The sequence below is a fragment of the Vombatus ursinus genome, unplaced genomic scaffold (genome assembly GCF_900497805.2).
Source record: "Vombatus ursinus unplaced genomic scaffold, bare-nosed wombat genome assembly UNPS02009062.1, whole genome shotgun sequence".
Taxonomy (NCBI): domain Eukaryota; kingdom Metazoa; phylum Chordata; class Mammalia; order Diprotodontia; family Vombatidae; genus Vombatus; species Vombatus ursinus.
Genome location: NW_020948840.1, coordinates 20,566,580 through 20,583,235, shown reverse-complemented (window position 1 = coordinate 20,583,235; position 16,656 = coordinate 20,566,580). Strand labels below are relative to the sequence as shown.

At 41.6% G+C, this 16,656-nt stretch overlaps 1 protein-coding gene across 5 annotated transcripts in view; it reads right to left on the bottom strand.

The window, feature by feature from the left end:
* OTOF (otoferlin) overlaps positions 1-9,244 on the bottom strand; it is a 179,841-nt gene extending 170,597 nt beyond the window's left edge. For all 5 annotated transcript variants that reach the window (XM_027850472.1, XM_027850471.1, XM_027850474.1 and 2 more), the window contains exon 1: positions 9,166-9,244. In XM_027850472.1, the coding sequence (XP_027706273.1) occupies positions 9,166-9,244 (79 nt within the window). The remainder of the gene's footprint in view (positions 1-9,165) is intronic.
* Positions 9,245-16,656: the final 7,412 nt, after the last annotated feature.

Sequence of the window (16,656 nt, the reverse complement as noted above, 5' to 3'; positions counted from 1 at the left end):
GGGAGGGAGAGAGAGGGAGAGAGAGGGGGAGAGAGAGAGAGAGAGAGAGAGAGAGAGAGAGAGAGAGAGAGAGAGAGAGAGAGAGAGGGAGGGAGAGAGAGAGAGAGAGAGAGAGAGAGAGAGAGAGAGAGAGAGAGAGAACGAGCCTGTGCTGTGGGATGGGGGTAGAGGCGGAAGGAGGAGACTGTGGAAGCTGGGGGAAGAAGAGCTTTGGGGGGGGAGTGGTCCCTGAGTGGGGGAGATTCTGAGTGGGAGCACGTAGGAGGAGGAAAGCATGGTTACTTGTGGACGGTAGCAATTGCTGCACAGAGGATGAGCGAGCAGGCTGCCAACAGCGGGGCAAAGCAGCCCAGCAGGGAAGCGCGACCTCATCAGAGGCTCTTTTAATCAAGCTAACATTAACTGCTGCTTCTCCCTTCGGCCCTGCTGGGCGAGAGCACCGCCTTTCCTCTCCTCCCCTGTCAGCAGAAACCAACCGGGAGAGAGCGGCTAACTGACTGCGTTAGAGTTCTACAGACATCTAGAGAGACGGTCTGGACCCGGCCAGGCTGCAGAGGTGGCTGCAGAGGGGGAGGCTCTTCCTCTGTCACGTTAGCAAAGAAAGTGAACTCAGCTTCTCTGGAGCCCAGAGAAATGTTGACATTATCCTGCCATTCTTATATATCTGTATCTATACACATATACATATATGTATGTGTATGTATGTGTATTTATGTATATATATATATATAGAGAGAGAGAGAGAGAGAGAGAGAGAGAGAGAGGAAGAGAGGAGAGGGAGAGGAGAGAGGAAGAGAAGGAAGAGAAAGAGACAGAGAGAGACAGAGATAGAGACAGAGAGACAGGGAAAGAGAGACAGAGACAGGCAGTTAGGCGGCACAGTAGATAAAGCACTGGACTTTAAGTAAGAAAGAGCTGAGTTTGAATGCTGCCTCAAACACTTGCTAGCTGTATGACCCTGGGCAAGTCAGTTAACCTTTATTACCCTTAGTTTCCTCATTTGTAAAATGGAGATAATACTAGCACCTTCCTCTCAAGGTTGTCATAAGGATGGATTGAGATAATATTTGTAAAGCACTATATGGTGCTAGTTATCACTATTAGTAAAGTGTTTTACAAACCTAAAAGTGTTATATAAATGTTGGTTATTATTATTGTTGCTGTTATTGTGGTTATTGGTAGAGGCAGGGCATCTTTAATGGTTACTTCCTACACCAGTGAGATCACAGGGCTGCTGGATTGGACTAGATGTCCCTTTCAACTCTCACATTCTGGGATGTCGAAAGGCAGGATTTGAGTTTAGGTCTCTACTGACTCCAAGTCTAGAATCCTTTGACATAGAAAGCCCATTCCAGCTCTCAGACCCTAAGTAACTTATTGCCTGCCATCCTCAGTTCATTCACTTGTAAAATGAGGAGATTAGAGTAGATGATCTTTAAGTTCTCTCTCAGGCAGACAATCCATGATTCTAATACCTGGTGAAGTTCTTAGCCCTGCAGTCACTCCTAATACTATAGTACTACTAATACTTCATGGAAAAATCCCTACCATATCAAAAATATGGAGGTATATGGTATATATAAGGTATGAGGGGAAATTGAGGACACAAGAGGGCTCCACCTTGTGATATAAATCACAGATACCAGTACTAATAACTCACAATTTAATTGTCCTTTGAGGTTTCCAACATGCTTTCTTCCCAGCCACATTTTAAGGTAAGTATTTTTCCAATTTTACAGATGGAGAAATTGAGATTTGGAGCCTATGAAACAACTTCCCCATAGCCACACAGCTAGGAAGTATTGGAACTGGAGCTGGACGCCAACTGACATTGAGTTCAGCTCTCTTTCCACTCCGCCAGGAGTCCTGATGTCCAGTTGAGGCCATCTCGCCCTCATGTTCAAGTATGGCTTTTTACAATTCAGGTGCTGGCTGTCAGAGTGATCTAGCAAGAACAGTCAGGTTTAAAAAGTCAGCTGTACAAGTACAGGACTCAGATGATGAGACTTGATAGTTTATGTGAAAAGGACATTGGGCACCTTGGTTGACTGCCCAGTTTGGTGGGGCCACTCTCAAACCTCAGGCTACAGCCGCTGATGTAGGGTCCTCATAGCAAGGAAGATCATAGAGTCATAGACTCAGAGTTGGAAGGGACCTTAAGGGTTATCTTGCCCAACCAGTATTCTCTTCCTTCTTAAATATTCCACTTAACTGATTTTATCCTCTGTTTCCTCATCTGTAAAGCGGGGATAATAATTCCCTACCTTGCATCTTCCTCAAAGGGTTATTGCAAAAGCCAAATGAGTTAGCATGTATAAAACACTCTGCCAACTTTAAATCACTATATAAATGCTAGCTATTACTATTATTGTCAAGGTTGAATGTCTTGCTCAAGGTCATGCAGCTAGTGAACATTTGAGGCAGTATCTGTATCCAGCTTTTCCTGACTTTTCAGCCCAGTGCTCTATTCACATGGGCAAGTCCCTTGACTGCTCTGAGGTCTTTCCTTTCCTTATCTGTAAAATGGGGATTAACCTACTTACCTCTCATTAACCCATGTGTAAGGCTAAAATGACATAATGTATATAATCTAATTTGCATAAACATGTAAATAGTACATTATTATTACTATTGATGTTTCCCAAAGCCCAGTTGACTTGAGTGTATAAGGCTTCCCTTTATCTTCCTGGTACTCCACAGGGTCAGAATGGAAAAGTGAAGTGGGGTGGGAGATCTATGTTAGCTTCAGACATTTGAACATTTTTTCCCTAAACAACAAATGTACTCAGAGTCCAATGTGGAAGACAACCAAAGAAGTCCAAAGGGGACACAGAATCTTAATGGGAATTGACAAAAATGGAGACGGAGACATAACTCTCATAGGGCTAATGAGGCTTTGTTCCAGAGTGCTAACATCTAGGGGAAATGTGCTTCCTTCCTGAGGCAACAGTTATCCATTCACCTTGATTCACCTCACAATCCTTCCCAATGTGAATGCCTCTTTTTTCCTCCAATTATAAGGGAATAAAATTCCTAGTCACAGCGCTGGTTGTTGGACTAGGGAAGAATGGGCCAGAACAAAAGACAGAATTAGGGTGAAATCTGATGGACAAAGATGTCACAGGATGAGCATGAGGCATTGGCCACCTGGGGGATTATTGGAAGGAAGATGGTACGTGGGCTGAGCTGGTGCTTTTGCTATAGTTCTGTCTCTGTGCTGCTGTCTAAGCAGCAGGGGAAGAGGGTGTGGGGAAGGGGTCTTCAGTCTATACCAGCAGACAAAACACTGAAAAATCAATGAGATTGGAGATCTATCCAAGTATCCAAGTAGATTTGTCCATTTGTTTACTGATCAGAATTACAGTACAATTTCCTAGACCTTTAGGGGTCTCCTGGCCAAATGCACAGCATAGTAAAAATATTCTTGGACTTGGAGTTTAGAGACTCAGATTCAAGTCCATGATCTGCCATTTACTAGCTGTGTAACATTGGGCAAACTTACTCCACCCTCTCTGAGCGTCAGCTTCTTCTTAGTCATTAGCCCTATTGCCTCTCAGTAGGTCAGGATAAAATATAAACTATTCTATTTGACTTTTAAAGCCCTTTACAACTTGGTCTCAGCCTATATTTCCAACCTCATTATACAGAACTCCCCTTCCTTCACCCTACTGTCCAGACCAGAGGTTCCCAAACTTATTTGGGCTACCACCCCCATTAAAAAAATGATTCAGCACCCCCCTGAACCTTTAATTGTCTTTTTTGAAATTTGCATCATTTCAAAATATATATACATATATGTATATTTAAAATGATGCATCTTAAATTTAATAAATTATTATAAATTTGTCAGTTTTTTCCTGCATTGAAATTTTGATGATGCAGTATTGTGTCAAGTATATAGTATCACATTGTAAACAAGTTATTACATGCACATATTCCTGCCAATGCATGCTGGACTTCCTGATGACACATGAGATGCTCACCTGACCATACTTGCTTGATAAGATTTGTTGGGGGACTTCACCACTGATGGGTTATAACTTGCATTTTGTGTGTTTATTTGGAAAATAATGTAATCACTATGACTTTAACTCTGTTACGCAACAGATGAAACATGTGTGAATGGTTTTTCAACATTTTCTTATCTTCTCTTTTTTCTTTATGCTTCCACTGCCTTCTTATTTTCATTCAATGCCCCCCAATTGCACCTGAGGCTACTACTGTCCCTCTGGATCTGTCCAGCACCCCTCCAGGGGGCTGTATCACCCACTTTGGGAACCTATGGTCTAGACAAACTGGTCTTCTCTCTGTTCCTCACACACGATGCTCCATCTCTCATCTCCATGCCTTTGCATTGACCATCCCCCATGCCTGGAATGCACTTCCTTCTCATCTCTGCCTCATAAAATCCCTCCCTTCCTTCAAGATACAACGTCTTCTATTTGAGGTTGTTCCCTGATGCCCTCAACACTAGTGCCCTCCCTCCCACTCTAGTTTGTATTTAACTTTTGTTTTTGTTATTCAGTCATTTCAGTCATATCTGACTCTTTGTGACCCCATTTGGAGTTTTCTTGGCAAAGATACTGGAGTGGTTTGCCATTTCCTTCTTCAGCTTATTTTACAGATGAGGAAACTGATGAAAACAGAGTTAAGTGACTTGCCCAGGGTCACATAGCTAGTAAATGTCTGAGGCTGGATCTGAACTCAGGAAAATGAATCTTCCTGACTCCAGGCCCTGCTCTATCCACTGCGCCACCAATCTGCCTCCTTAAATTATTTTCATTCATTCATTCTATGATATGTTAATTACAGGGCTGCATACAAAATACTATGGGAGGTCTGAGGGAGGAATATGATTATTGAAGCAGGGAATGGTAAAGGGAGGCTTCCACAAGGAGGTAGCATTGGGCTTGGGCTTTAGAGGATGGGTAGGAATTTGACAGGCAAAGAGGAAATGGGCATTTCAAGAACTCAGAGCAGAGGGAACAAAGACCCAGAGGTGGGGAAGCATGGGGAGCAATGAGCCATAAAAACTTCATCCATTACTAGCAGGCAGAGAATGTGCCAACTTTATTGCTTTGAGTGGCTCCCAATGTGGTTCCCCAAAGCCATTAGAGGTCCCTATCCTCCACTCTTCCGGCTGAAGGAAGAGGCAAGTCAGTCTGAAGCCAGCCACTGGATCACAGAGCAGCTGGTGACAGAAGAGAGAAGACCCTCCCACAAAGGAGCATCAGCCCAGAATCTGAGAGTTGGAAGGAACTTCAATGGCCACCTGTCCAGCTAGTCCAATGCCACACGTCAAACAGGTTTGGCTTGGCTGAGGGTCACTGCCACGGCCACTGCCACAAAGGGAGCAATTGACCAGGAGACTCCTAAACCTACTTAAGACTAGTCTAGACTCCAAGGGTTTGGGTAAAAACAGACAAGCATTTGGCAATGGATTTGCTCCCTTCTGCTGGAATGTGGGCACATGTAGTGAGTGACCCAAAGGAACCAGTTACTGTCCATTACACCCAGGATCTCTGATGAGATATACCTCAGCTCTTCTGAGGTTTTGTTTTTTTTGTTTTCCATTTGTTTTTCACCCACTGTGACTCAGCTGGAGGCAATAGCAGTGGATAGAACACTAGTCCTGGAGTCTGGAAGCCTTGAGTTCAAATCCAGCTTTATACATTTACTAGCTGTGTGAACCTGGGCAAGTTACTTAACCTCTGTCTTCCTCAGTTTCATCATCTGCAAAATTGGATCATATAATAATAATATCCCCCTATCCCGCAGGGTAGTTATGAGGATAAAATGAGATATTTGTAAGTGCTTTGCAAACCTTAAAGTACCATATCAATGCTAGCTGTTGTTGTTGCTATTATTATTATTAGCTAACTCAGCAACCAGCCCTAGCTGTCTCCCTCATCTGCTCTTGTTGAGTCTGAGATCCCAGACTAAGGAAGAGATATCAGGGAGATGGAGTGTGTGGGGAAAGCCAAGACCCAATACATCATGCGGAAGGAAAACCGTCAGACCTGGCAGAGAAGGGACTGGGTTCAAAGATCAGTCCTTCTTCTCCTCTCCTTATCAATCAATTCAACCTTTATTAAACAGTTATTATTTTAGGCACTGTACTAGGCCTGAAGACACAACAACAAAAATGAAGTAGTCTTTGCTCTCAAATGGCTTATATTCCTTTTATCTTCTTTCATGACTCCAGGTACAACTCAAATCATCCTTTTCCCACTTTGCCTTAGACTGTCTGCCTGCAAAATGGAGATGATTTCCATAGCCTCAGTGACACCATCTAAACATAAACATAATCCCAAATTAAAAGCTATGTGACACAGTATAATTCTGTAATCAGGAGAGGTCTGAATTGGAATTCTGCTTTTGACAGTACAAATTATGGATTCTGGACAGGTTAAACACACCAGTGGTGTCCAACTCAAATAGAAATGGGGGCACTAAACTGTATATAAAGGATGCCTGAGGGCCACAAATTGACTTAGAAAACCACATATTAATACTATCTATGTTTTGTTGTATTTTTATTTATTTTGTTATCTATTTTCCATTTACATTTTAGTGTGGTTCAGACCTCACTTGGGACTACTGTGGGTGGCATGAGGCCTGTAGGCTATGTATTTGACACCTCTGGTATACAACACTACCCTGCCTTTCAGTCTCAATTTCATCATCTGTAAAATGAGGGTGAAAATACTTGCATCATTATCTTTTTATGGTTGTTTTCAGTAAAGAGTTTTATAAACCTTATATATAAAATGTAAGAAGAAACGTGAGTGGTTTTTATTATTTGGGCTAGGAGTAGTGCAACATCCAAACACTGTTATCTGTTAGTACAGAATTCAGTTAGATAAGGATAGATAAAAATATGGAATTTTTTTGTCACTTTCTGCAAGCACCATGCAGAGAGTGCTGCAGGGAAAAGTACACCATGGACAGTTCCAAGAAGGCCAACAATATCTAGTTGCTCATATCCTACCAGCCCTGACTCTTCTCTTTACTAATCATCATTTTGCTGATGACTCAGTTGCTGTTCAGAGACATACCTAGGAATCCTAGTGTGGGGAAGGATAAGGGGAGAAGACCTCCTGAGGAAGACAAGGAAGTCATTCCTGGGGAGCCCACCAGGGGATGGAACAGAGAGGGGCTAGCCTGGAGTGGAGCTTACCTGGAGTGAGTGAAGGGCTCAGAAGGTTCCCTGAGCACTTGGCCTGACTTCGTTTTCATGGTGCCGTGGCTAACTTTAGTTTGAACCACTGGGGAGTCAGGTGCAATTGTGCCAAGGAAGGGGAAGCCTGTCCTCCAGAGAGAGTGCTTGCACCTTTGGTACAACTGATGACCTCTGCCCCCCAACTCCTGGGAAGAGGTAGGGGAGGCAAACTATAGGCATGCAGGGACCACACACACACACACACACACACACACACACACACACACACACACACACACACACCAGCAGCAGCAGCAGTCATCTCCCCTGAGCCCCGAATGAAGTGAGCAGGTCTGTCATCAGGAGCTGGTGGGCCATAAGAGTTACAGATCTTTGGGAAGAGTGAGGGCTGGGCAGGGCAGGGAGTGTGTATGTGCCTCTAATATTTAAAATCCAGAGGCAAAGCATCTCTTTTGCAATCTCTTCCTATAAGTAGCTCATCATCCTCATGGTGTTCCTATTGATGTATTACAAAGGAGGAGAAAGGAAACTCAGCTCCTCCGTCCTCAGCGTTTGGTCATCCTTGATGCAGGACAGGTTCAGAAAGCAGGTTTTGGAAACATTTTTGGATCTCAAAATACTTGTGTCATATATGATTCTTCTGTCTGAAAGCAGAGTGAGGTATGTGCTTTCTCCCTACATTTCTCCCCTGCTTGAATACCCACTTAGTAGAGGTGGTTTCCCACTGACATCCTAATAATCATAATAACAACAATAATAGCTAGCATTTCTATAGCAATTTAGGGTTTTCAAGACATTTTACATATGTTTTCTCTTTTGATCCTCACAACAACCCAGTGAGGTAGGTGCTATTATTATCACCATTTTACAGATGAGGAAATGGAGGCAAACAAAGATTGTCACACAGTTAAGTATCTGAGATAGGATTTGAATGCAGGGGTTTCCTGACACCAAGTCCAACTCTATCCCTCTGCTACCATGATCACTGTCTGGAGAGGGTGGGATATGGCATTCGGGCTTTGGACAAAGGACACCATGGACCTGTCCTTAGGCAAAAGGATAGGCAGCGGGCAGAGACAAGAGAAGCTGAGATGAGAGAAAAGGCTGTCATGGAATGAAGATAGAAGAGGGGGTCAGAATGAGGACAGCAGTGTCCCAAGGGAGACACAGAGAGGGAACAAGGGTAAGAATCATAAATAGGGCTAAAAGAAACACATAGACATATGCACCATACTATAGACCCCACCGATCTGAAGGCTGGTCAAGATGCTCTATGTCTGAATTCTGAGCCCAGGTACAGGCTCACCCCTGGCCTTCTTGTGGTTCTTCAGTCTGGGGGTGATCTGGGGTATGACTTGAAGGTCTGTGACCATTTGGGATCAGATCATCAATCCTGTATGAGTAAAGAGGATGAGGGAGGAAGATGAGGGCAGAACTATAAAACTAGACTCTGGACCTAAGGGGAGGGAATCTTACAAGGAGCTGCTTCCTATGGCCAGTTCTATTCAGTATTGGTCTACTGGAAGACTATGCTACCCTTCTCCCAACTGCCACCTTCTCCAGAGAACAGGATTCTTCTTTCCTCTCCAAAGCCCCCTGAAATCAGATGAATTCTCACCCAATTCAGGAATAAGTAAAGGCAGAATCACAAATGTAAGGAGAGGTAGATAAAAAAAAAAGGCAAAAAGATAAGGGGGGGGGAACAACACAGACAAAGAGGCATAGAAACAAGGAGAACTCTCATTGCCCAAGAAATTCAAAGGGCCAGCCTAGGTAGGGGCAGGTGTCATTATACGATTCAAACCCCCATTTCATAGGGCTCTGCAAAGAACTTTTCCTCTGCCCTCCACCCCCATTCCTAGTCACCCTTTTGAGTCCTGCAAGTGCCCATCCAGACATCCTTTAGCTTGGCTAATATTTCAAAGTGAGGGAGGGACCCCTACAAACCCATCTCTAGGAAAGCCAGTAGGACTGGTCCATACCTCGGAAAGTCACTTTGGCGATGCGGTCGCCCTTGCCTTTCAGCTCTGTGATGGTCTTCAGATGAACTATGAGAGCCATACTGGACAGCTGGTGTCACGTCTAGGGTAGGCAGGTAGTGGGCCAGTGCCACTGAGGGGCTGTTGATTCGATGCAGCCCAGCTGCCTCTCACACTCTGCCTCTTCCCTCTGCCTCCTCCTCCTTCACCCTCGATGCTGCCCACAGAGACCCGGGAAGCAGGAGCTGCTGTTCTTCAGTGCTACTCATCAGCAGAGAAGCCTCCTCCCCCTCTCCAGCTCTGAGTTGTCAATCCAGAGCTGCCATTCCAAGAGTGTGCTGTGTGTGTGTATGTATGCAAGTGTTATGTGTGCACGCATGCATGCATGGGAGGGCCGTGCAGCTAGCACAGAATCTGTGAATGAATTTTTCACGAGCTGCCTTCTCCCAGATAAAGCGTTGCTTAGCTTCAAGAGTCTTCTCTCAGAATCTTATGGCTCCAGCAGCTGCTGGTCCTTCCAGCCACCCCTTCCACTCCTTTTAAGGAAGCCTTATTCTTTTGGTCTGCCAGGAGAGATATCAGTTAGGAGCAAGAGGTGAAATTAAAAGGGGAGCAGGAAGAAGACAGCACACATTATTTCTGTGCCCAAAGAGCAAGTTACTAATATGCGTGAAAAGGATAACTGAGCTGACTCCAGTTCTCTTAATCTGTGAAAAACAGGCATGTGGATGACAGTGGGTTTACATAGGGCTAAGCTCTCAGAACCATGTTTTCAGAGTAATTCTCATTGCAGCTGTGCTCAGTGATGCTCAGGACACATAATGGTATCTCACACCCATTCCTGGGGCTAATATGAGGCCCAATGGGCCTTAACAGATGGTACCAGGATGTGTCAGGCTTTACTCGGGAAGATTTTTCACCTACTCTATAGTACCTCCCTCCATAGTGAGCAATGTGGAGATTCTACTCTAGGGGTTTCCAGTAAATAACTAGGGATCAAGCAAGATGATCTCAAAGCTTTGCTTCTTACTCTTAGGTGAGGGACTTGAGAGAAGAAATTAATGTCTCACTTGAATCCAGTTCATAGGCAAGTCAAGACATCACCCTCATGATGTCATTGGTCTTCTTCGAGAATAAAGGATGAGCAACAGTGAACTTACCTAGATACCATTTATTGATATCTATTGATATTTACTGATGTGTTTGTGTTGTTTTCCCCACAGAATGTAAATTCCCTAAGAGGAGGGACTTTGATATTTTTGGTCTTTGTAGCCCCACTGACTAGCATAATGCCTGGCATATAGTAGCTTTTAAAGAAATGTTTGTGCAATTGAATCAAAGCAGAGCATATAGTGAGGGTGTACATGCCTAATGATGGAAAATGCAACTCAACAAATGCTTATTCAATAGTTTTTTTACACACAATAGGTGATAAATAAACATTTGCTGAATTGATTGTTGGTTACCTATGGGAACCAGCTTGTCCTGATTTTTGGGATATGTTGTAACCCAAGGCCATCCAGGAACCAGCAAATTCCGCTCTGCACAGACTCAAGTGGCTCATGAACTTAGGGACGTACATTCCAACCCTGGAAATACTCCTACATTATATGGAAGTAAACAATCAATTCATCAATATGTATATATTCAACACTTAACAAGTAGCAATGTGGTGAGAAGTGTTTGCCACTCCTATTTGCCCCCCAATCTCTCTATTACTGACTCATTACCTAATCGTTTCCCAGTATAATACTTCTCTTCTCTGGAAAGTTTTGTTTTGTGAGATCTGTATTTCTAAATATCTTTTTTTTTTATCTGAGCCCTCAACTAGACATAAATAGATATCTAGCAAAATACCTCAGTGTTAGATCTCTCTCTCTCTCTCTCTCTCTCTCCTCTAGGGATTAGTCTCCCTTAATTACCTCATCCCAGCTGTGTTCCCAATAAATACCCTTCCTTCCTACCTTCCTTCCTTCCTTCCTTCCTCATAGAATGCACTATACCAGATGCTGTGGGGTATGCCAAGAAAAACAAGACAGTCTTGTCCTGCTTTTTATAATCTAGTAGAAGGAATGTAGAAGAGCAAAAATAAAGGTACAAAGGATAGGAATGTAAAGGTGAGAGCTAAGGAAGTCCAGGGAAAACTTCATGGATAAAGTAGTATTTAAGATGAGCCTAGGGGCAGGTAGGTGGTACAGTGCATAGAGTGTAGGGCCTGGAGTCAGGAAGACCTGAGTTCAAATCCAGCCTCAGATACTTACTAACTGTGTGACCCCTGTCAAGTCACTTAACCCAGTTTGCCCCAATTTCCTCATCTGTAAAATGAGCTGGAGAAGGAAATAGCAAACTACTCCAATATCCTTGCTAAGAAAACCCCAAATGGAGTAATGAAGAGTTGGACATGACTGAAATGACTAAACAACAAAAAAGACAAACATTAAAGGATAATCTTGAATTTGACACTTAGGAAAGAATAGCAGCAGGAGCCCAGGCACAGGGGTCAGAAATACTGGGCCATATTCAGAGAACAGGGAAAGTCCAGTTTGTCTGGAGGGAAGGGTGCATTGAAAAGGAAGAGAAGGGGACAAGGCTTGCAAAGTAGGGCAGGGTTAAAATGAGGAAGACCTTCTCACAGAAAGGTTAGGAGCTTCTTTCCAGTACAATGTGAAGAACCCAAGTGAAAGATACACTATAACTAGGTGTTAGTAACTGGGGTAGAGCAGAATGACTGGGGCTTTGTCCCAAGGTGCCAAATTCAGAAGGTACCCTCTTTCCCCACCCTAATCTTTCTACATACAGAAACAAAGAGCTAAATACCTAGTTAACAAGAATAATTAGTTAAAATAGGAAGTTACTGAACAACCCATGGGTTGAAGTATTAACCACCACCCCCATATGGATCTTTTTCCTCTCACCCCCTCCACCTTTGTTCATTCTTGGGAAGGGGAGTTACTTCATGTTTCTATCGTATATATATATTGTATTTACTTATATTTGCATACATTATTCCTCCTGATAGAGTGTAAGCCCCTTGAAGACTGAGTTTTTTGGTCTTTCTGTCCCTAATACCTAGCACAGACCTTGGCACATAGTAGTTAATTAGTAAATGCTTGTTGATTATTTGACTCACGCCCACTTGCCCTCCAATATTCCTTCCCTGTCTCCCCCCGGCCCAGCTCCCTTCAAGTGGACATGATCTTGTTCTCTGACCTTCCCTGAAGTGGTGCTCAGACTTCCTTGGTCTCATTTTTCTATAGTGATTTGTGTACTTGATGCTTAATAACCATTTACTGAATTGAACAGACTTGTTGCAGGAAGCCTCTTGTGGCTTCCACAAGCATCTTCCCTTTTAGAGCCAATTATGTAGGGGGAATATCATAATAATGATTTTTTTTTAGCCAATGCTCTGTATTTTTCAAAGTCTAACAGGAAACATCTCATGGATCCTGTTAGAGACACCAACTTCTGCATGAGGCCTTTTCTGATCCCTGTTCCACTACTACTGGACAAGCTCACTCCCTAACTACCTTCATGATATAGCTGGCATTTATAGAGTTCTTTAACAGTGTAAATATATTATCTTAGTAGAGCCTCACAACAACCTGTGATGTGGGTGCTGTTTTATAAGTGAGTAAACTGAGGCTGAGAGAAGTTAAGTGACAGACTGCTAGTAAGTGTCTTAGGCAGGATTTGAACTCAGATCTTTCTGAATCCAAGTCTAGGGCTCTTACCCATTACCATCTAGTGCCTCTCACTACCTTCAGGGGATATCAGTCAACAAACATTTATTAAGTGCCTACTATGTACCAGTCACTGTGCCAAACACTGTAACACAAATTTTAAAAAAAGGTAGTCCCTACCCTCAAGGAGCTTACGATCTATTGAGGGAAGACAATGCAAAAAGAAGGTGAACAGAGAAGAGAAGAGAAGGTACCTGGTTTGGGGCATGATGGAGAAGTCGAAGGAGTGTAGCTCATTGGAAAAGAAAAAGATGGCTAGCCTGGACCCCTTCCTTAAATGGGCAGAGGGGCAGAGGGTACTGATGAGGTGTGAGCATATTATATTTAGCTATTTTGTAAATATTTGTACTTAATTACTTTATATGTATGTGATATGTATATTTATGTACATACATATATATGTAGTTGTCATTCATTAGAATGAAATCTCCTTTCAGGAGTGGTTGTTTTACTTTTTAGACTTGTATCTCAAGCACTTAACACAATGTGTGGCACATGGTAGGTGCATAATAAATACTTATTGATTGATTAATTGACCATCAGCACTCCTTGTTTAAAAAAAAAAGCCTGCATATCTTATTACTGGACAATCCGTTTTGGCAGGGATCCATTCCCACAGATCTGGGCTAGATTTACTGTGACTTTGTCCCCAGCCTCCTTGGATTCCCTTTTCATCTGTCTTATGCTGATTAGTCTCTCTTCTCAGTTGATGGCAATGACTACATCAGAAAGTGAGGAAAAATTACTCACACTGAGGAAAGGCAGCTTCAGGACTCTATAAGGAGCCCAGCAGAAAGTTATAGTAGACCTAAAGGAAACATTTTGAGTTATCAAGAAAAGTCACTTCCAGGTGCCATGTATGCTTAACAGTTGAACCCACTTTACCCTGGCCTCTCTCTATATATTTTGTGGGAGAGTATGCCACAGATTTCTAGGGGGATATTTTATACCAACTATTCTTACTGTATCTCCTTAGGAAATATCCCTAACTAAAAGGTGATTAATATAATTAAAGGGACTGCTTTTATGGACCTGATTCTAACCAAAAAATAGAAATTCATTCCCAAAGAAATGAACCTTGGGAGAAAGGGACCACTCTACCTTAGGGTTCATGATGAATAGAGATGAAAAACTGGACACAGTTTGACAGGCACAGGGGATGTTTAGAAAGGAGATGGGGGTTTTATGTACTTTTAGTAGAGTAGATTTCAGAATTCAAAGAAAGGACAGGTAGGATCCCATGGTCTAAAATACTATGGGGGAGTTCAGTGGAATGCCTTCAACAGTGCAATTCTGATCATAGAATACAAAAATTCTGTAGAGGAAGAAAAGGGGAACTGTCTAAACAGATTGGGTGAATGTACAGGGTACTCACGTGCCTGCAAGGGCAATTAACTGAAGATGAATACAATAGAGGGACACTATCCTGTCAGTAGTGCTGAAGCTCAGAATGAGAAAGGCTGGAGATACATAATAAAGATGACATAAAAGAATCGTAAGCCAGTAAAACCGACAATCTAGGTGAAATGGATGGGTATTTATAAAAATATAAATTACAGGAGCAGCTAAGTGGCAAAGTGGATAGAGCACTGGCCCAGGATTCAGGAGGACCTGAGTTCAAATTCAGTCTCAGACCAAACACTTGACACTTACTAGCTGTGTGACCCTGGGCAAGTCACTTAACCACAATTGCCTTAAAAAAAAAGAGTGAAAAATATAAATTGCCCAGATTAACAGAAGAGGGAATAGAATATTTAAATAACCCCATCTTAGAAATGGAACAAGTCATAAATAGCTCCCTAAGAAAAAATCCCCATGACCAGATGAATTAGGAACAATTAATCCCAATACTATATAAACTATTTGAGAAGGAGACAAAAGATTCCTGCCAAATTCCTTTTATAACACAAATATGGTTATGATACCAAAACCAGGGAGAGCAAAAACAGAGAAAGAAAACTATAGAGCAGTGAATATTGATTCAAAATTGTAAACAAAACACTATTGCAGACATTACAGCAATATATCACAAAGATCATACACTGTAACCAGGTAGGATTTATACCAGAAATGCAGGGCTGGTTCAATATTAGGAAAACTGTGAACACAATTGACCATATCAATAACAAAAACAATAACCACATAATTTTATCAATAGATGCAGAAAAAGCTTTTGATAAAATACAATGCCCATTCCAATTAAAAATATCAGAAAGCTTAGGAATAAATGCAGACTTTCTTAAAATAACAAGCAGCATCTATCTAAAATCTAGAGTAAGTATTATCTGTAATAAAATTAAACTTGAAGCCTTCCCAATAAGGTCAGAGATGAAACAAGGGTGTCCATTATCACCACTATTATTCAATATTGTACTAGAAATGCTAGCTATAGTGATAAGATAAGAAAAAGAGACTGAAGGAATAAAAATAGGCAAACTATCACTCTTTGCAGATAATATGATGGTAGACTTAGAGAACCGCAGAGAATCAACTAAAAAACTAGCTAAAACAGTTAATTTTAGCAATGTTGCAGGATATAAAAGAAACCCACATAAATCATCAGCACTTCTATATATTACCAATAAAGTCTAGTAGGAAGAGACAGAAAGAGAGATTCTATTGAAAATAACTGCTAGCAAAATTAAGAGTCTTAGGAGTCTTCCTGCTGAGAAAAACCCAGGGACTATATGAACACAAACACAAACCACTTTTCAGAAAAATAAAGACAGATCTAAACAAACTGGAGAAATATTAATTGCTTATGGATAGACCAAGCCAATATAACAAAAGTGATAATCTTATCTAAGTTAATTTAGTGGTCATACCAATCAAACTATCAAAGAATTATTTTATAGTGCTAGAAAAAATAATAGCAAAATTGATCTGGAAGAACAAAAAGTCAAGGATATCAAGGGAATCTATAAAAAAGGAAAGGAAGGCAGCCTAACAATACCTATTACTGTATTACAAATGTGATAAACTATATTACAATGTGATAAACATGAAAACAGTCTGATACTAGCCAGGAAATAGAGTAATGGATCAGTGGAATAGATAGAAACTGCTATCACTTTATCAGGAGAAGTAACGCTAAAGAAACATTAATATCTGCTTTGCCACTGACCCCCAAGGACTATGGGACTTTTCCATCTGACTTGAAGCTGAAGCCTTACTTAACTATTATCTCCACCTTTAGAATGTAAGCTCCTTGAGATGAAGACTGTTTAGCTTTTCTATACGTATCCCTAGCACTTCTCAAAGTGCTTTGGGGGTTTTTTTGCACCAAATTGTTTACATTTAGTCACCACATAGCAAATAATACATTATGACTGAAATGAAATTGATTTGTACCATTTTGAATGGAAATCATTCTAAAAATCTATTATACACCTCTTGAGTATACTGCATGTGATTTAGAAATTTTTAAATAATACTTTATTTTTCCAATTACATGTAAAAACAAATTTTAACATTCATTTTTTAAAATTTTGAGTTTCTCCCTTCCTCCCTCACCTCCCCCTTCCTAAGATAGCAAGCAATTTGGTATAGGTTCTATATGTGCAATCATATAAAACATATTTCCATATTAGTCATGTTGTGAAAGAAGAAACAGACCAAAAGAAAAAAACACACACACACAAAAGAAAGTGAAAATAGTTTACTTCAATCTTCATTCAGACTATCAGTTTTTTCTCTGGATGTGAATAGCATTTTTCCTCATGGGTCCTTTGGAATTGTCCTGGGTCATTGTATT